Source organism: Capsicum annuum, unplaced genomic scaffold, assembly GCF_002878395.1.
Source record: "Capsicum annuum cultivar UCD-10X-F1 unplaced genomic scaffold, UCD10Xv1.1 ctg83390, whole genome shotgun sequence".
In the NCBI taxonomy this organism is placed as follows: domain Eukaryota; kingdom Viridiplantae; phylum Streptophyta; class Magnoliopsida; order Solanales; family Solanaceae; genus Capsicum; species Capsicum annuum.
The window spans coordinates 2,560,709-2,581,471 of record NW_025894259.1 but is presented as its reverse complement, the minus strand read 5'-3'; the positions used below and the strand labels follow the sequence as shown (position 1 = coordinate 2,581,471).

The window sequence follows — 20,763 nt, the reverse complement described above, 5'->3', positions numbered from 1 at the left end:
TATACTCTTCTTGGTTTGACAGGGTAGCTAATCTGACTCATATTATATATTCACGTAGGCAAGTCAGGGGAAAACCTCCATTGTCCATCAACTACAAACCTATACTGGTAAACTCCAGAAGGAAGCACCTTCAAAATGATGAAGTGTTTCCCAAATCTTTGTAAGAATCTTAGTTTTTCTGAGTCAACTGCAATCTTAAAGCAGAAGAATTGAGAATTGTCTTTTTTCAATGTATAACATGGACGAATAAAATCAAGCTCACAAACCTGATTTTTGGTTAGACAACTGGATAGGATTAGATTTTTGCCAGTGGAATTTTCGCTAGCCAGCGACAATGATGGCGGATGGTTTTCTGATGGGATTTGTGACACTCACCAGCCGGAGCTGGTGGTGGTGGCTCTTGGTTCATCGAAGGAAGAGGTGATAATGATGGTGAAGAGAGTGAGAGAGACATGAGCGAAAGGGAGGTACGATTGAAATTTAAAGTTATGGGGAATTCAAAATTTAGTCAAAATTGGATAAAAAATTGAAATGAAATTGAGTCCAATTGGACATAATTTAGGCAAAAATTGGACAAAATTAGGCTAAAAAATAAGTGAGTTTGAAAAATTAAATGAAATTGGCTACTATTTCAATGCAAATAATTTAATGCAATGCATATATAAATTAGATTATTAGTTATCTTATAATTACTTTAACACGAGTAGTATATTTCCTAAATTGTATAATGATATCATTGCATTTCATAAATTATGATGAATTTCGATTAATTACCGATTAGTTTATCTTACGTTATTATTTATACCTTTAACAGTATATTATTACCCAGATCGATCGTATGATATCAATGTATTCAATATATAACTGAATACATTTAATTGTCTTTTGATTACATACTATGTACATCACTATATGAGATATACATACATACATAAAAATGTAAGCATTGGACTACGTACTACGTATGTTATTGCATAATATATACATATATATACACACACAAAAAATCAACTATCAGATTCCACTACATACTATATAGATCAAATACACGAATATATTACTCCATAATGCAACGTATTTCATATAAACTTAAATGAATTATCGATTAGTTTATCTTACGTTATTATAACTTCAACAGGATATTATTACATCGATCGTATGATATCAACCTATTTAATATATATAATTGTATACATTAGTTAGCTTTTGACTATGTACTTTGTACATCACTAAATGACACACACACACGCACATGCACACACACATATATATATGTATGTACACCCCCACACACACTTTATCTACTATCAGGTTCTAAATTCGTAGTATATACATCACATAAGTATATTACCTCTTAAGGCAATGTATTTCATACATGCTTTGACAAATTATCGATTAATTTGATTAATTTACGCTAATATAACTTCAACGTATTACAGTATATTATTCCTTAGATCGCTTTGAATCAAAGTATTCAATATATACTTGGATACAACCAGTTATAGATTTTGACCTTTTGCAATACACGAGATGCACATGCACGCACGCATGCGCACACATACATACCCTCCCTATATATATATATATATATATATCACTTACTATCGACTATCAAAGTTCTAAACGTGTAGTATATACATAACATATACATTAGTATATAATTACCCAATACACAACATAAGCATATACTTTGATGAATTAATAGTATTATATTAATATTATAACTTGAACGTTATATATCAACTCTTGAATACGTAAACGTATTCATTATATTTTGATGAATTGTTGGTTATATATGTACCTTACATTGTTATAACTCCAATAGAATATTATTACCTCATATATAAGATATCAACGTATTCAATATACAAAGATTATGTTTAACGCAATTTATTTATTTCATTTAATATATTTCTTATTTTATTTTTTAGTATAATTCTTTTACAAATTTTAAATTTAATTAATTTTATTTTTATTATATGAAAAATCTACTACATATGGTTAGTGTAATTAAAATTTTTTAATACATATTAAAAATATATTTGATTTTACATATAATATATCAAATATTTTTTTAAATCAAAAAGCGACCACAAGTGGTCGGTTCTTGCATAGTATTTTTAATTTATTTTTTTAATGAAAAACGACCACATTTGGTTGCTTTTTCATAAATATTCTCTTTAATCAGAAAGCGACCTCTTGTGGTCGATATTTCAAAAATATTTTAAATTTAATTTTGGAGGAAAGCGACGTGGTCTCTTTTCCAAAATATTTTCTTTTTCATTTTTTTAATCATAAAGCGACCACAAGTGGTTGCTTTTTGTAAAATATTTTTTTAAAAAAAGAATTAATCTAAAAACAACCACAATTGGTCACTTTTCCAAAAATATTTTTAATTTAATTTTTTAAAGGTGGTCGCTTTTCAAATTTTTTTTCACTTTTTGATCATAAAGCAACCACAAGTGGTCACTTTTTTTATAAATAATTTTCTTTTTAAATTTTTTTAATCAAAAGAGACCACAAGTGGTCACTTTTTTAAAAATATTTTTTATTTAATTTTTGTAAAGAAAAGTGACCACATGTAGTTGCTTTCTCAAAAATTTTTATTTTTTATTTTTTAATCAAAAACCGATCACTTATGGTCATTTTTTCGTAAATATTTATTTTAAATATTTTTTAATGAAAAAGTGACCACAAGTGATTGATTTTTGCATAATATTTTAAATTTTATTTTTTAATGTAGTGGTCTCTTTTAGAAAAAAATAGATTTTTTTATTCGAAAATTGACCACTTGTGGTCGCTTTTAGTTTTTAAAAAATATTATATTTAATATGAAAATCTAAGAAGAATTTTGAAATTAGTATTTGACAATTTTAAAATATGAAAGAGACCAAATGTGGTCTCTTTTTTATTTTTATTTTGTTTTTTAGAAAAAATGAAAAAAAGGACAACCTGTGGTCGCTTTTTTTTGCGACCACTAACTGTGGTTGCTTTTATGTGGTCGCAAAACTTATTTTTTTAGTAGTGTTTGACCGAATCATATTAACAATATTTCTTTTTAGTATATTTTTATTTGTCATATGAATTATCACTGTTTTGATTTGCAAATTTTAAGCTTCCGTGTGACGCCCTCTCGATTTCGAACCCAACAAGTGGTAACAGAGTCTATGGTTCAATGGTCCAATGGTGTGGTGAGACGAGATTAAACAGGTTTGATCGCGTTTTCAAATTAAGATGCAACCAATTTGATGATAATGAAGATCTTTGTTTAGCTACATGTGGAGAAGGAGTTTAAATCATATTTTCAACATTCTGTTGTTGCATTTTTAAAAATAAAATAAGATGTTCTAAAATCATTTTTAACTCATAATATTTTAAACTTTATTTTTAACCATGACAAACAACAGTGATGCAGATTAGATGAAGATTATGTGAAGAAAAAGAAGATCATTAAGATTGATTTGTCGAAAATTCAGGTCAAGAGGAAATTTGTTAGGATTTGCCCTGAATTTCCTACTTCACCTAATTTTCTACCACAATTACAATTTATTTTCTTTATGGAAAAAGATTTTCTTATGGGAAAAGATCTCTTTTTCCTTTAGGTTTCTTCTTTCTTAGAGGAAGAGTTTTGTAGTTCTATAAATAGAAGATCTCCTTTCTCAAGCCACAATACAATAACATCAATAATGTAGTCATTTAAGAGTTTTGTTTAGGGGAGATTTTCTTTCAATAGGTTTTGTATTTTTCATTATTAGTTTTTCATATGTAGGTCGTTTGATCGAATAATATTAAAAATATGTCTTTTTAGTATATTTTTATTTGTCATTTGAATTATCACCATCTTGGTTTGTAAATTTTAAGCTTCCGTATGACGACCTCTCGATTTCGAACTCAACATGGTATCCGAGCCTATGGTTTAATGGTGTGGTGAGACGATATTAAACAGGTTCGATAGCGGTTTCAATGCAACCAATTTGATGATAATGAAGATCTTTGTCTAGTTACATGTGAAGAGAGAGATTAAAGCATATTTTCAACATTTTTGCTACTATATCTTTAAAAATAAAAATTAGATGTTTTTTAAATCATTTTTAACTCATAATATTTTACACTTTATTTTTAACCATGACAAATAATAGCGAGGCAAATTAGATGAAGATTATGTGAAGAAGAAGAATATCAAGATTGATTTGCCAAAAATTCAGGCCAAGGGGAGATTTGTTAGATTTGCCTTGAATTTCCTACTTCATCTTATTTTCTACCACAATTAGAATTATTTTCTTTATGGAAAAAAAAATTCTTATTGGAAAAGATCTCTTTTTCCTATTAGGTTTTTTATTTCTTAGAAAAAGAGTTTTGTAGTTCTATAAATAGAAGATCTCCTTTCTCAAGACACAACACAATCGCATGCACAATATAGTCGTTTAAGAATTTTGTTTAGGGAGAGATTTTCTCCCAATAGGTTTTATGTTTTTCATTATTAGTTTTTCGTATGTAGGTCGTTTGACTGAATCATACTAGCAATATGTCTTTTTAGTATATTTTTATTTGTTATCTGAATTATCAATGCTTTGATTTGTAAATTTTAAACTTTTGCATGATGCCCATTTGATTTCGAACCCAACATGAAATACTAGTTGAATTTTTGGCTTGTTGTAAACCTTTTTTTTTCTTTTGGGAAAACTGTAAAAGGAAAACTGTTCCTCTCTTCCCATCACAGCATGAATGCTGAAATTTTATTAAATTTAAATCGGTACTAAATTTGGATTATATTAAATTTAAAATATATTAGTCCCAAATAAATATTGTGTATATTATGGATTAATATAATTGGATTAATTATTTAAGTCCAAACATGTATGAATTTAAATAAGGTCCAATATTTATTGAGTTAGTCCATTAATTTGGGTTACAAATGATGAGTCCACTTTACTAAGCCCAAGATATTGTCATATTCTAGAGGCCCTAATAAGTGTCACGTGTCAAATGATGTCGCATGCCCTGTCAAGTGAAGGAGCCAATAGGTCCATGCCACATATCAAATGATGCAGCATGACCAATGAAATCAAAGCCCATAAAAGGCGCCACATCACTTGAATTTGATTGGACAAAGAAAGTTCATCTTCATCATGACTCTTCTCTTTCCACAACTATAAATAGGGGTCTCATACTTTTTAGAAAAAAAAAACAGAACTCTAACAAGAAGCAAGAGAAAGCTAGTGGATCAAACGCCGCAATTTCTACAAAGCTCAAGCATTCAAATCAAGTTTATCAAGAAGACCGCAATATTCAAGAATAAGCTCAAAAGCCCTTTAATTCAAGCACAAGTCAAGATCAAATCCCTCAAGTCCATCAAATCAAGTTCAAATTCAAGATCAAGCTTTAAGCCCTTGAATTTATATTTGAAAAGACGAATTAGAGGATTCATAGAGATTGTAACATTCACACTGAAATCAATAAATTAATTGTTGTAATATTTTCTTGTCTCGATTATTATTTTCAGTCTCGAGAAATTTTATTGTCCAACAAAATTGGCACGCCCAGTGGAACCAAATCTGCACTTCATCTCTTCTATCATAAATCAAATCTGCAAATCTGTGGAAGCCGCATAAAGATGTAAGCTCTATTGGTACTTCAAGACTCGTCATCAAATCTACACTTCGACAAGCCTTGAAGTAGGGGCATTTGTAGACATCTAAAATTTGTGGGACTCTTTAAGAAGAATTCAAATTCTGTTAGAGTTTTAGGAGGTTACTTTACCCTAAATTCCGTTGTGGGACTCTTCAAGAAGAATTCAAATTCTATTAGAGTTCTATGAGGCTACTTTACCCTAAATTTCGCCTATTTAAAGGGTAACAATTCCCTGAAACAGACATCTTGAATATCCCATAAACTGATGGGTATTCATAAAAAGATCGGGATATCCCACAAAATCATGGGATATTCATAAAGAGATCATCCTATGTTATGTTCTAGAAATATGCCACTAACGGTCCTCGAATTACGGAGAAAATTGCGAGAAGAATCAAGAGAGGAACAGATTTGTAACCACCTCGTTTATCAATAAAAATTCTTGTTTCTTCATATTTTTATTTGTGATTGCAATTTATTTCTGTCACTATAAAACTTTGTTGGAAACACACATGTATAAGTAGGACTGCTTATCGGTTGGATCGGTTGTTTAATTATGCTTAGCGATTTGGCTTATTAGTTATCGATTTTTAAATATACTAATCCGCTAACCATCCAATAAGATAATGGTTGGTTCGGTATCGGATTAGCAATTAATGGACGATTACGGATGATGTAACGGATAAATTTAAGAGAGAATGAAATATCGAGTGATTATTGGTAGTTTCTCCGTTTCTTCACCAATTAAGTTGTTTTTATACTATGATTGATCTACTTATCAATCTTTTAGGCTTCTTGAGTTTTGTTCATGTAGTTATTAATAGGTTAAAACATCGAATCAAATAAGAATTTTCTTCTTGACCTAAAATGTATGTAGAAACATTTTTAATTACTGGATTGACAAAAAAAAATTAAAACTTTCATATTATTTGAATTTTTATGTTATATATCAAACTTTGAAAAAGACACATTTGAGTTATTTCATTTTTATTGCGGTCCTTTGTGTTGTCAAGAATAATTTATGTTTTGGTTTAAGAATTAATTTCAAATTTTCTTTACATTTTAGGGAGTCTGATCTGCACTTTATGGTTAAACGTCACAAGAAGTGGCATATTATTTTCTAAACTAAGAAGTGAATAGAATAATAAATGGAGTTTTATATATTGGATTGATAAAAAATACTTAGATATCTAGGGGTAAAAATATAATTATAAAAATTCTTAATGGATTAACGGTTTACCCGATAAGAAAATTGAGTAATTCGTCCCAGCACCAATAAGCCATTAATTATAAAAAAAATTCTGTTTTCCAATCATTAATCTGATAACCCATTACTAATTAGTCAATAAACTAATTTTATGATTGGATTAACGATTACGGTTTAATTTTGAACAGTTCTAGGTATAAGAAATAGCCTTTTCAATTGGGCAGGTGAACCTCACGACAAAACCAGCGAGACCGTCCTAGTTACCTAATAAATAATGGCATAGCTAGCTAGTGGAAAGTCAGTAATTTTTAGTTAGGGGATTTTAAAAAATATTACGTATCATAATGAATTTAAATTTTATATATTGTTAATGTGAATAATCTTTTGTATCATCAAATCATTTAAGGCTAGTAATATATATAAATGTATAGTGCTGAAAGAAAAAACAGTGTCTCGCTTCAAAAAAGAAAAAGGAGATTAAGGGTGAGTATAATATGGGATATGGAGTGACTGTGTTCAGTTTAATTTTATGACTTAGTTTATCTTGACACAAAGTTTAAAATAATAAATAAGATTTTTGAATTTAATAAATCTGAAAATCAAGATGTGTATAATGTATCAAATGCCTTTTGAATTTTGTGATTTTAAATATGTCATGTAATATATTGGGGTAAAGAGTTATTGTACTAAATATAGAAAGTATAATTCTTTTTTAAATAAACTTAAAAAATAAGATAAATAAATTAAAACGAGCAAGTATATTCTTAAGAAAATAACAATACAGATAATTCAAAAATTGCTTTAAATTACAAGATTTGGATTTCAATTGTGATAGAGATTAATTAGGTAATATATACTTGTTACTTTAAATCATGTTCACGCCATCAAGGATTCAAGTCATATTTACTTGTTATGATTGCTAATGAATCTAATTTTTAATATTTCAAATTTCTTATTTAAGAAGACTTGCCCATTTACGATCTGTATGTACCATCTTCGGTCTTATATGAGTTGTCATAGGTGATCGCCTGACGACTTCTATAAATTCATAAAATCTGACCTTCTCTCTCGTTTTCGCTCTTCCCATTCGACTTAAGAGCTCCAAAACCCCTCTCCTTCCATTCTAAGGCTAGGTAAGTGTTTTCAATGCCTTGTAAATGATTAGACTCCATAAAATCCTTTTTTTTTTAATAAATAAATTATATTCTTGATGTCCGAATCAACTTACACACACCTCGATTAATTTTAAATACATTCTATCTTTCACTAGCAACAAGTATCATGTAATAGTTACGCGTAATGGCTGATCAATTTTGTTACACTTGGTTCTCCTTAAAATACTATTTTACCTATAAAAATATTGAACTAATTTTCAACTGAAAGTTCTCTTTTTACAAATCCGCTTTCTAAAACAAGCCATTCTGGGGACCTTCTTTTTTTTCTTTTTCTTTGTTGATTTTGAGTAAAGGGTGTTAAGTGGGTCGGGTCAGATCAACCCAAAACTGGTCCATTAAAATTATCTGGGTTGTGGGCCGGGTCGGGTCCAAGTTGGGTTAAGTGGGTTGGACCGGTCTCAACAGTAAACTCTTTAAAAACAACCCTAACTCGGTCTACTTAACCCAACCCGATTAAACCCACCAAAACCCGGTCAGACCCGGTCAAAAATAAAAATAAATTTTTTTTTCAATATACACTATATATACTCACCTATAAACATTTTAAATACGTTAAACAATAAATACACACTATATATAGAGTATATACTACATTAGAATTTAAAAAATATATACACATATACACGCACCATTCAATGTATATTGCTACTTTAAACTTTAAATAAAATATACTACAATATATATATATATATATATATATATAGTTATATAGTTATATACTAATTTATAAAACATATACACATGTATACGTTAAATATACATGTCTATAGAAGATATATACACACATATACGCACCATTCAATATATATGTACTACTTTAAATAAAACATATACTAAAATATATATATATACACACACACACACTACAATATATATACAATTTATAAAACATATACACATGTATACATTAAATATACACATCTATAGAAGATATATACACAAATATACAAAACACATGCTACTTAATATAATAAATTAATAATACTTGGTAGTGAATTAATAATATATTAGAAGTAAACTTTTAATTTAAATTAGAAATTCAATCTAAATCATTAAATGAAAAAAATTACAAAGTAAGGACTAAGGAGTGTATGAATGTTGAATTTTATTGGTTGCGAAATGATCCAAAATTTATAATTTACATGAATGAAAAATCTACAAATTATGCATCATTTTTTCCAACTCATTCATGTTAATATTAACGGAAACTTGCATAGGATAGTCAAAATCAACAGGGGCAAAACCATGCATTGGACTTGATTCTGCTGAGTGCTCCTGTGAAGACATAATTTCTTCAAGTTTCAGCTCGTCGTTCAGCTCTGGTTCCATTCCTTGGTTTCTTCTTTCCGCTCTAATCCAATCTCTGAGGCAAACTAGAACATTCATTGAATTTCTTCCCAATGAGTGTCGGTTGTTTCCAAGATGTTGTCGTTCCTGACTAAAGGCGCTCTCTGATGCAACGGTTGATATTGAAACATTCAAGATATCTCTAGCTAATCTTGAAAGCACAGGATATTGTGTTTCATTACTCCTCCACCAATCGAACGTGTTGATCCGTCGTTTGCGATCCTCTGGCGGCGATCGAAGATAATATTTCAGCTCTTCCCGATAAGTTGATGTGTAAGCTCTGTCATCAACACTGTTCCAACAAGGTAAATCATAAAAGGAATCACGAAAACCACTATGTGCCGGTCTTTTAGAAGATGATGGCTCCTCGGGAGGATGAGGAACGACAGTTGGAGTGATATTTGTAGGTACAACTAAATCAAATAAACCAGCATAGCGATTATATAATTTTTCTATATATTCATTCGCATCATCCATAACCGTCCACAAATTGGGTTGTACTTGTTCAGAATCATTGTTTGTATTTATTTCTAAGTTAGCATAAATAATAGTACTAAAGTGGCACATAATATTATATTTCATGCACAGATTTAGCATAGCACCAATCAAGTAAATAAGGAGAATTGGGAAAAAATATTTTTTAAATTTAGTAAACATGACACCAACAGCTTCTTTATAACCTTCTTTATTTTTATATTCTTTAAGCAAACCAGAAATATCGGCTATATATGCCAAAATATTACAAAAAGTAGAATAATAAGCACCGAAAAATTCAACCGTAACTACGTAAAATTTTTCTAAAAACTTAACAAGGTCATTAATTACAACCCAATCAGAATCATGTAGCATGCAATCAGCAGAATCAGCAAATGAACCGCAATGTTGGTTAAAAGCTAGTGTAATAGGACTTCTATATTTATAACAAGTTTTTAAAAAATCATACGTAGAATTCCATCTAATAGCAATTTTCTCATGCATCAATATCGGTGCAAGTCCATTTTCTTGACATTTAATTTTAAATTCTCTAAATTTTTTTCTTCGATTATTTTCTTGAATAAAACCAACAGCAAGACGGATTTTTTCAATATAAAGGTCAAAAAATTCAAGACCATCTTTTACAATTAAGTTATATATATGACATGCACATTTAATATGAAAAATTTCAGGCAACGGCGGAGATAGCTTAGATTTTAATTTTTTTATAGTAGTTTTGTTGTTAGAAGCATTATTAAAAGCAATACATAAGATTTTATTTTTGATACCATAAAATCCGGCAACTTTAACAATAGAATCAACAATAAAATCTGCAGTATGTTTACGATCTTCATCATATAAAAAAGCAAGAATACGTTTTTGCATCACAAAATTACTATCCATCTAGTGACAAGTAACGGTTTAATAATCATTTTTATTTACAACACGACCAAGATCAGAAAATAGGGACAATCTACATTGAATATTTTTTAACAATGTTGATAAATAAAAATAATATTATGAATGAAGTCTAAAAATATCAGATCATCAAGTACTTCTAGGAACACCATTAAACATAAGATTATAAATTGCTTGAATATAATGAATAAAGACATCAGAAGAAGGAAAACTAAAAGGCAAACAACCCACAACAACAATTTTAGCTATTTCTTCCCGGTCTCTCAATTTATTATACTTCTTTGTTACCTGACCGGTTGTTGGGTCCATTCTAGTTTGCATTGACCCACCAACATCCCCACCACCTCGTGCAATATTTAACTCTCTTTCGTGAGCATCACCTATATGTCTTATTAACGTACCCGTACCCCCATGCTTGCCTCCACTTTTATGCTTATATATTTGTTGACAAATAATGCATTGCACCTCAATATCTGATATAGGTTCAAAAAATTATCATGCAATACTAATTGTTTTACGAGCTCTTGGGGATCGGGGAGGACGAATTAATCGATTCAGATCTAACGTTAGCATTTCCTACTGCAGGTGTTTCACCAATATTTTCATCATCTTCGTCTAAATTAACCGCATCTATTTCATTTTCTTCTTCTATACCGTAATTTTTTTGAACTTCTACATAATCCATATCGTGAGCACCTACACCTAAAGATATACCTACTTCTTCCTCAAAAGGTTGACTAAGCAGTGTCGGAGGCACACGGGTATATCTACTTTTTGAACTACCTCTATCGCTAGTAATTCACTTTTTACTACCACTACTGCTTCCGGGACAATTTTTTTTAACACCTTTAGTAGCGAGGTCTCTTAATTTATTCATAATATAAATTAAACTAAAAAAATTCAAAATACACAAATATAATAAAATTAAATATTCAATAATTAATACACTAAATAAAAATTAAACGTAAGAGATGGAACGACAATACCAAATTTTGGAAGTATCCGAAGGTTGCGACTTTAGAAACTTCCATTCGTACTTTGTAATCGCAAAATTAAAAAATTAAAGTGAGCACTTTAGGAAATTAAATTTATAAAATATTTGAGAATTGAGAATTGAGATTTAAGAGAATTAAAAATTGTGTGAAAAATTATTTGAAGGTGTAGGGTATTTATAAAAATTTTTTTGGGATTAAAAAATAATTTTAAAAGTAATTTTTTTTTTTAATTAATGGACCCAAACTAGCCGTTTGGACCCAAAAACGGCTATATAGCCATTGGGCCAACAACTAGTTTGGTCCAAAATCTATTTTTTTTTAAAAAAAACCCAGGCCGGGCCGGTTAACCGGCGGCCCCAAATGGGTTGGGTCCGGGCCGGGTTAATCGGGCCCAAAACAAAAAATCGGTCCGAGATCCGGTACCCTAAAGTTCTTGGGCTTACCGGACTGGGTCAAATCGAATCGATTTTATTAAATGGGCCAGTTCGGATCAACCCGACCGGTTTGACAGGCTTAATTTTGAGTAATGCATAAACATAATATTTGGATAAGAACTTCTTTATTGTTTAAGCTTGATGAGATGCCATTCTTTTTATTATGGGGTAAATAATCGTTACATATATGGCTTGAATTATAATAATAATAATACTAATGGAAATATACACACTTGCTCATATAATATATCATTTTATGGAGTGGTTGGATCCACATGAAGCGCTTGTTCAATTGTGTCAGGGTCTCTAATTTTCAAGCATACAACTTACAGTTGGTCTCAAAAGATACAACCAAATGCTCAATTTTACATCAAAAGGTTAGACCTATGGGTTTGGAGAAAATAATTAATTTTTTTTTTTCCCCCCAACTTAGGATGGTCTAACATTATAACATTGTTTTCACCAACTCCATGATTCAATATATATATACCACGCCTAGACAAAAAAAATATTTAGAGGTAATTAACAATAATAGTTTAATAATTGTCAAATTATATATTAGAGATAATTATTAATAATAATTATATTTTAAATATTTTTGTAAATGTGCTTAAAGCTTATAGCAGAATTCAATGATAACTAATTAATATCGATAAAGCTTTAGCATTTTTTATTAAAATGCATATTTATTACCGCTAAAAATCTTGTAGTTCAATCCTATTAATTTAGTTACTTCTTTTTTCTTCCAATGGGTTGTCAATACTTGGTAAAATGAACCCTTCCATTAATTAATCTGTAATAGAGTTATAGTTTCAATCTGCTCTTCATTATTCAGCCACCATTTTAAGGACTTTCCTGTAATCAAGTAAAGATCTTTGCTTTTGGACACCTTTAATTTGACATTTAGAGCTTTAGTACTACTTAGTTGATTTAATGTGCCCTTTGTAGAATAAAGTTCCGCTCCTTCTACTCTACTCCCAAAAAAGCTACTCCTATATTGGGACTCTGCATGTAACAGATTTTTGGAGCAAAAGAGTTTATATAAGCAATACTTACTTTAATTCTCAGTCAAAAGGGGCTGCCTTTTCTGTATTAGCAAGCTCTTTTTCAAACTTCAGAGCATGTTCATGGCAAGCTTTCAAGTTAGTTCTTGAAAAGGAGTGGGGAGAAGGGTGTTGGTTACTTGGAGAAAGCTATTACAAATGCAAGTAACCAATTCTAAACACAAGCGTTCTAAGAGGTAACCATTGGATATCTTCTTCTTGTTATTGTATAGTGTATAGTCTCGCCGTGCCAATTTATGTGGCACCTTTCCGATTTTGAGAATCAAACTGTTTTTTTCTTTGTATGTGATTTTTTCAGATGCCTTGTGGTTCTTTTAAGGTAGTTTTAGTTTTATTTAAAGATTATGTGTTGGAATTCACAGTGAATTAAAGTATTTACTCTCAAAATTTGAACTATACCACATAACTTGAGATGGAGATAATAGTAGTATTTTGCAATCTCTCTTTCTCTGTTTTTTGTATTTGAGGTTTCTCTAAGTTGAAAGACTTTCCACTTGGGTGGATATTCTCCTCGAAAGCTGATATTGCAATTTTCTTGGTTAAAGTGTTCTAGTTTTCTTTACTTGGTCTTAAAGCAAAAGTTTAAAGGTTTTGTAGCAAGAATGGGAAAAGAAAATAGAAGGGCTTTTGTTATCTTCGTATCTTGTTAATGTCAAACTGCTTTAGTTCTTTGACTGATTGTTTGTTTACAGTAGGAGCCACAGTGTCTTCCTGAAAATGTTTTGTAGCTTAATCTTCCACACCATGATATTTGGGGTGACGTCTAGTGTTTCAGTTAACATTTTATTTGCTTAATGATTTTCACGAATGCAGCTTCCCGTATACTCGAGGATATAAGGAGAATGCAGATCATTCGGTACAGACTAATCGAGTGAATTGGTAAGGAAGCTTCCATGTGTCCTTCCTGTTTTATATTAGAGCTTTCAGAGCAGAATATGACAAAAATTCGCAAGTTAAAGAGGATGGAAAAGGAAAAGGAAAAGTAGAGTTGGACACATCATGAACTTTTGATCTTTAACTTGCATCATTACCTACATTGTACCTTTTCTTCCTTGTGCCCTTTTAAGTTTGTTTTGACATCATCTTGAAGTACTTCAGTTGCTATATTGTTGTGTTCTCAAATCAAACAATTGCCTAAATATTACCAGGCATTTGGAATATCTGAGGATATTTGTGTTCTCAAATCAAACAATTGCCTAAATATTACCAGGCATTTGGAATATCTGAGGATATATATGTTTTCTTTTCTAGGATAAGTGGATACAAATGACTTTAATGAGAGCAAGAAGAAGCAGTCATCTAAGGAAGTCCAAGGTTCTTTGAGGCAAGAGATAACAAAATAGAGATGATAAAACAGTTAATTCTAGTTTGGTTCAACAGATTATTAATGTCTAAATTGGTCAAAAACTTAACTACTTTACAGATAATGCAGCTAGAGAGAAGATTAGAGCACCAAACTACAGTTCGATGTTCTTTAGAGAAAGCATTGGGATGTAAATCTTTCTTGCAAAACATCGCTCAGACCGCAATGTCTAAGGTAGCTCCTCCTGATTCTTGCGGCCCTAATGACGCACTATTATCTGACATATTATTCTGGTTACTTATTGAATAAGTTTAGAGATTCTGTAAGATTTTTGTGTAAATTTGAGTGTTCCACACTTCTTACATCTCCTTGTGAAGTAGCGCATAGCTAGTGTGTAAAGCTCACATACTCTATTGTCAATTTGCCATAACTGCTTTCACTGTCCCGCTCATGGTTATTCTTGTCAAAACTGAGTTTTTTTTTTTTTGTTGCTTTTAATACCCTAAAAGTTGGTCATGTGTTGAGAGTATTCTTTTCAATTGACTCCAGCCACCCACAGAACTGATTAGAGAAATTGCTGTACTAGAGTTGGAAGTAATGCGTTTGGAGCAGTATCTTCTCTCATTGTATCGTAAAGCATTTGATCAACAGATCTCATCCTTGTTTCCTCCCACAAGAGATAAACTAAAATCTCCTACGAATACCAAAATAAGAAGGCACCTTGAATTTTCTAAATGTGATACTATAGTAAGACAGGAAAATTCTTGTGCTCAACCTGATAAACAGTCAGCATCAAAACTATGGAAAGAAACAACTAGCACAACAGAAGACAAAGTTAGAGAATCTGGGGTCCATCGAAGCCGTTCCTCACTAACTCAGCATTCAGCTCTGTCAAAGAGAGCTTCCACAACAGAGGAAATATCAGGCAAAGCTTTGCGTGCTTGTCAATCTCAATCATCATCAATGATGAAGGTATGTTGCATCAGTGATAAGTTTTTGCTGAACTTTTTCCTTTTTGAGGGGAAGGAGTGATTACATATTAGTTTTGCATCAATCCATGTTATAGTGTTATTACTTTCCTCTACAGAACAATGAGAAATGGAGATTTAGACTTTTACTTTAACTGGTTCTTTGCAGTACGCACATCTTGGCACTTCTGCAAATTTAATCAGTTTGGCCCAGCATCTTGGCACCCGTATTTCTGATCATGTTCCAGAGACACCAAATAAGCTGTCTGAGGACATGGTAAGGTGCATGTGTACCATATACTGCAAACTTGCTGATCCACCTCTTTCAAATCCATGTCTCTCATCTCCAACCTCATCCTTGTCATCAATGAGTGTCTTTTCTATGAAAGACCAATGTGACATATGGAGCCCAGGATTTAGGAAAGATTTTTCTTTTGATGTTCGGTTGGACAATCCTTTTCATGTGGAAGGGCTGAAGGAGTTCAGTGGACCTTACAGCACAATGGTTGAAGTACAATGTATATATAAAGATAGTCACAGGCTAGGTGATATTGAGCCTTTGTTGCAAAACTTCAGGTGAGGAAATCTGAGATTTAGCAATTTCTTGCTGTAAAATGCTCATTAAGGTTTTAAATTACAGGTCAATTGTTTCTCGCCTAGAAGTAATAAATCCACAAAAGTTGAGCCATGCAGAAAAGCTAGCATTCTGGATTAACATACACAATGCATTGGTGATGCATGTAATTATCCTTGATTAAACTTTCAGCATTATAGGATGAGAAATCTGTGAAGTTCTAAATCACTCTGAGCTCATGATGTTTTTCAACTATTCCTATCCAGGCATTTTTATCTTATGGGGTTCCACAAAAGAATGAGAAGAGAGTTTTCCTACTCTTGAAGGTTAGTGAGACAACTTTTTTCTTTGGCCAAGAATTGCTTGGTAGATTTTGTCTTACCTTTTTACTTAATTCAGGCTGCCTATAATGTCGGTGGTCATGTAGTCAGTACGAATGTGATACAGAGCTCTATCTTGGGATGTCGGATGTCTAGATCAGGACAGGTGCACCTCATAAACTAGTTTCTTGTTTCACATGCATTTCATCTTAACTTGCATTTTCAGCAATTATGTTCTCTAGTACTCGAAACCTCTAGAAGTAGTCGTGTTGAACCAGCATTATCTGAGAATCTCCCAAAAGCATCTAATGATCTTCTTTTTTCTTGTAAGCATCTTGTGCCTACTCTATTCATATTAAGTGATCGATCCTCATGCCTAGTATTTTCTGATTCCTGCATGTCTTGTTTAATTTACTGGTCCTTTGGTTGGATTTCTCAAATTCTGTATTTATATTGCTGATAAAGCTGATGCAGTGGCTACGCTTGTTACGTTCTTCTAGAGGAAAATTTAAGGCAGGCGACGAAAGACAAGCCTATGCTATTGAACATCCAGAACCCCTTCTGCACTTTGCACTCTGCTCAGGCAATCATTTAGATCCTGCGGTATTGTCCATAATCTTGCTTTCTCCTTGAAGTTTGCGACAATCATTTTTCTTAGATTCAATAACAATTGAGTTACATAGCATTTAACAGTGCTGTTATTTCTTCGATGAGCAATTTTTCCACTTGGTTGTCTCACTGGCCAAACATTTCCATTGTCAGGTACGAGTCTATACACCGAAGAGAGTGTTTCAGGAGCTGGAAGCAGCAAAAGAAGAATACATTAGAGCAACTTTTGGTGTGAAGAAGGATCAGAAAGTTGTTTTACCAAAAGTTGTGGAGTCATTTGCTAAAGATTCTGGCCTATGTCCTGCTGGTGTGATGGAGATGATCCAGCAATCTTTACCTGAATCTCTTAGAGGAAGCATAAAGAAGATTCAGCAGAGAAATTCTCACAAGAACATTGAATGGGTTCCACATAATTTTGCTTTTCGGTATCTAATCATGAAGTAGCTGGTGAAGTGACTACTTATATTGTGTGTTAAAGCTTGTTTATGTGATTGTAGAGATTTGATTAGTAGTAAGCCACTTTTGACCTCCAACCAGTAGGTCGTAGGTTCGAGTCTCACTAAGGGTAAATGAAAAGCATTGCTCATCGAATCAGAATGGGAAAAGAGGGGAAAAGAGTGTCTTATGAGACCTCTCTTTTTCTTTCTTTTCCTTTTCAGAGGGAACTTATTTCCTTTTCTCGCTTCTGTATAATCGCATACAAATTTTTTGGTTAGAATGACTGAAGAATGCCTACAATGTTTTGTATGCAACATCATCTTTTTTGCTTTCATTTTTTTATATAATTCAGATTCCCATTTGTTGTTGGTGTGGTTGCATCGATCAATTGCGTCTTAATCCCAAGGTCCTCTTTACATTAGGATTCTTGGTTGTCTCCGGTACCATAGATCAATCATCAAAGGCATGGATACCACATATATTCAATAGGTTCAATTGAATTTAGTATTTTCAATACAGATGTTACAGAGCAAGTATTAAATTTTTGAATTCATTGTTTCATTTAATGAATTCCCAATTAACAAACTATAAATCGAACCTATCAAATTTAAATTCCGGATTCCGTCTCCCAGCACCTTAATTAGTTGGATCGGTTATATGTTGCTAGTTATACTGAAAGTGAAGAAAGAGAATGGAGAATACCAGCAAATGAACAGAATGACTTTCTTATTGTAAATGAAAGCTAGTGTCTTAGAATACACAAAAGTTACATTACAGATCAGATCATGTAAATTGCAGATCAATAAGGTTTCTCTCCTATTACATTTCCAGGTGGATTATAGAAACATATTGTAAGAGTGGCAGGTCCTTTAGAACAAGTAGCTTGAGCACAACCCAATTGTATGGATTTCTTCCAAACAATTTGCGTATAAACGCCACACTTATCATCCCCTATACATGAATTATTAGCATAGTTGTAAAATTTCTTCTCATCAACCCAAGAATCAACAACCATACGTGGTGTCACGACCATACCACTAGCCCATAATTGATTGCCACCATATTTGCCACTGCTTAAATTTGCAAAACTGCAGTTTTGTTTGTCCCTTTGGTAACGAACAAGAAGGCTAGTTTCTTTAGCTAACATTGAACTCCATGTTAGAGGGCCAACACCCACTTCAGCTCTTGCCTTGTTATGTTCATCCAAGAATTCTTGGGCTGCGCGGGACGGAGGAGTTGTGGCGGCTGTCGGTGGTGGTGGTGGAACTGCCTGTCCTAAGATGTAAGCTAAGGATGAAATAGCACTTAATAGGATGAATTGGAGGAATAAAAAGTAGGCCATTTTGTTTTCTTGAAAGAGATGGTGATGTGAGCTATAATATAGTCTTTGTTCATATAGGGGCACAATGACTCAGTGCTATGCATTCGTGGGGTGTGCATGATAGCTGTGCCAACATTTTTAATGTAGGAATAGTAAAATTATCATGTGGTGATTAATCATGATAGAATTATTTCATGACAGCAAACCTAAACACCAAATATATATGTTCACCGTTATATATTTTTTTTCTTTCTGTTTTTCTTAGGGAGGATCACTAGTGTTTTTATTTTTCCTACAAAAACAAGATTCAAACCCTCAATCAAATATAATAATTGGCTGCCTTTTGTCTCCAAAATCTTAGGGTCGTTTCATAAAGTGTATAAGAACAATGCAAAATATAGTGTATTATTAATGCTTGCATTAGTAATGCTTGTATTAGTTATACTTATATTAATTATATATGTATTATTTCTTATACATTGTTTGGTTTGATGTATAAGAAATAATATATGTTATATAATTTCTATAAAAGAAGTGTTTGTTTACAAAAACATCCTTCTTTGACTTTGTATATTTTTTTTGCGACAAAGTTCTTTTGTCATCTCAAACATAATTAGTATATATTGTTGAACTAGTATATAGAGATTTAGGATTAATTGCAAGACCTTCGTCTTTGCGCATGATTACGCTGACGGATTAACATAGTCGAAACATAAATAAAATACAAGATATAAAATTAAGGAATAGTCTCAATACTTTTTTTAAATTTTTTTAAAGACCCTCGAAGCAAAACAAAAATATGTTGCAGTTATTTAAATCAATTATTTATTGTTGTAAATAAAAATGGTGGGAAAATAAATTGTGAAATGTTTTGAGAAGATTCACTGTTGAAAATTAAAATGGCGGGAAAAGTAATTGTGAAATATTTTGAAAGGAAAATCGAGGGGTATTAAGATTATTTAATAAGTTAATGCATGTGTTAAAAGTCTTTGTATTATTAATACATAGGAAATGAAGTGTATTACTAATACATACTTCAATATACAATAGAGTGTATAACTAATGCTTGTATTAGTTATAATAGGCAAAAAAACAGACCAAACAAGGTACTAGTGTCTAGTAGTACACATTAACTAATGAATGCATTATATTTTTTAATACACTCTACCAACGACCCCTAAATATATATTCATTGCCGTCAATCAAATATCAATTAGTTATACTTTAATCAGTTTTCTTGTGTAACCAGCCTAATGTTACGTTAATTATGTGGCGATTATTATTATTTTTCTAGGAAACCAATCAAACATAACATTATTTAAAGGCAAAATTTTATACTACAATCAACAATTAACATCCCTAATGATTTAATAAAATTTTAAATAGGATTGTACATGGTGTCCTGATTTGCTTTTGATATACTCGTCTGTCCTTTTCCTCCATAATGGATCTTGTTCATACATTGGACTTAACGTGGCCAAGATTAATGCACGTGACTCGTGAGTGACAACCTGCCTCCAGACTCCAGTGTGTTGACTCTTCTCCCCACTGGGGCGCACAAAATTGAAGAGAAACAAAGACGTGTGATGTGACATGTTTTTTTTTTTTACTTTGACGTGTAGCTGAAGTCTGAAATCAGGAGGAGCTAGAACTCTCTTTGCCCGTATTCGATCACATTTAATATTTTTTTCTTTTTAAAAGAGAATATATATATATTAAAATGTTTACTAAATATGTATAAATGTTAAATTTAAAATTTAATTATTATCATTTGAAGAGATTATATTAAAATATGAATTTTCGACTCCTTTGACTGGAATTATGAGATTAACCTTGTTATTTGCTGATACTGACCAACAGTAGAAGAGCAGTGTTCCATTTAATGCTACAATGCTCTACTCCGTGAAGCGGCAGGTGTTGACCCACCTTCTCACTATGTACTGAACCCAAAACCAAAATATACCCTACAATTAAAAAACGAATCA

The 20,763-nt window shown here is 31.6% G+C and overlaps 2 protein-coding genes across 2 annotated transcripts; one reads left to right on the top strand and one right to left on the bottom strand.

Annotated features, from left to right (window-relative positions):
- The first annotated feature begins 12,973 nt into the window (after positions 1-12,973).
- On the top strand, positions 12,974-17,819 carry LOC124895679. The gene is made up of 11 exons (XM_047406111.1): positions 12,974-13,421; positions 14,059-14,124; positions 14,497-14,569; positions 14,669-14,782; positions 15,098-15,520; positions 15,686-16,092; positions 16,157-16,256; positions 16,357-16,416; positions 16,490-16,576; positions 16,876-17,013; positions 17,173-17,819. Exons 4-11 carry the CDS (start codon positions 14,672-14,674, stop codon positions 17,461-17,463), a joined length of 1,617 nt encoding a protein of 538 aa, XP_047262067.1. The 5' UTR covers positions 12,974-13,421; positions 14,059-14,124; positions 14,497-14,569; positions 14,669-14,671; the 3' UTR covers positions 17,464-17,819.
- Positions 17,820-18,166: 347 nt separating this feature from the next.
- LOC107858694 (STS14 protein) lies at positions 18,167-18,985 on the bottom strand. The gene has a single exon (XM_016703454.2). The coding sequence runs from the start codon at positions 18,797-18,799 to the stop codon at positions 18,257-18,259; it is 543 nt and encodes a 180-aa protein (XP_016558940.1). The 5' UTR covers positions 18,800-18,985; the 3' UTR covers positions 18,167-18,256.
- Positions 18,986-20,763: the final 1,778 nt, after the last annotated feature.

What these genes read in the sequence shown, in the direction of transcription:
- LOC124895679 (XM_047406111.1), top strand. Translation starts at nt 14,672, where the DNA reads ATGCAGCTAGAGAGAAGATTAGAGCACCAAACTACAGTTCGATGTTCT. An exon ending in CTCAGACCGCAATGTCTAAG is followed by an intron (nt 14,783 to 15,097) that starts GTAGCTCCTCCT and finishes AATTGACTCCAG; the next exon opens with CCACCCACAGAACTGATTAG. An exon ending in GAGTTTTCCTACTCTTGAAG is followed by an intron (nt 16,417 to 16,489) that starts GTTAGTGAGACA and finishes TACTTAATTCAG; the next exon opens with GCTGCCTATAATGTCGGTGG.
- LOC107858694 (XM_016703454.2), bottom strand. Translation starts at nt 18,799, where the DNA reads ATGGCCTACTTTTTATTCCTCCAATTCATCCTATTAAGTGCTATTTCA.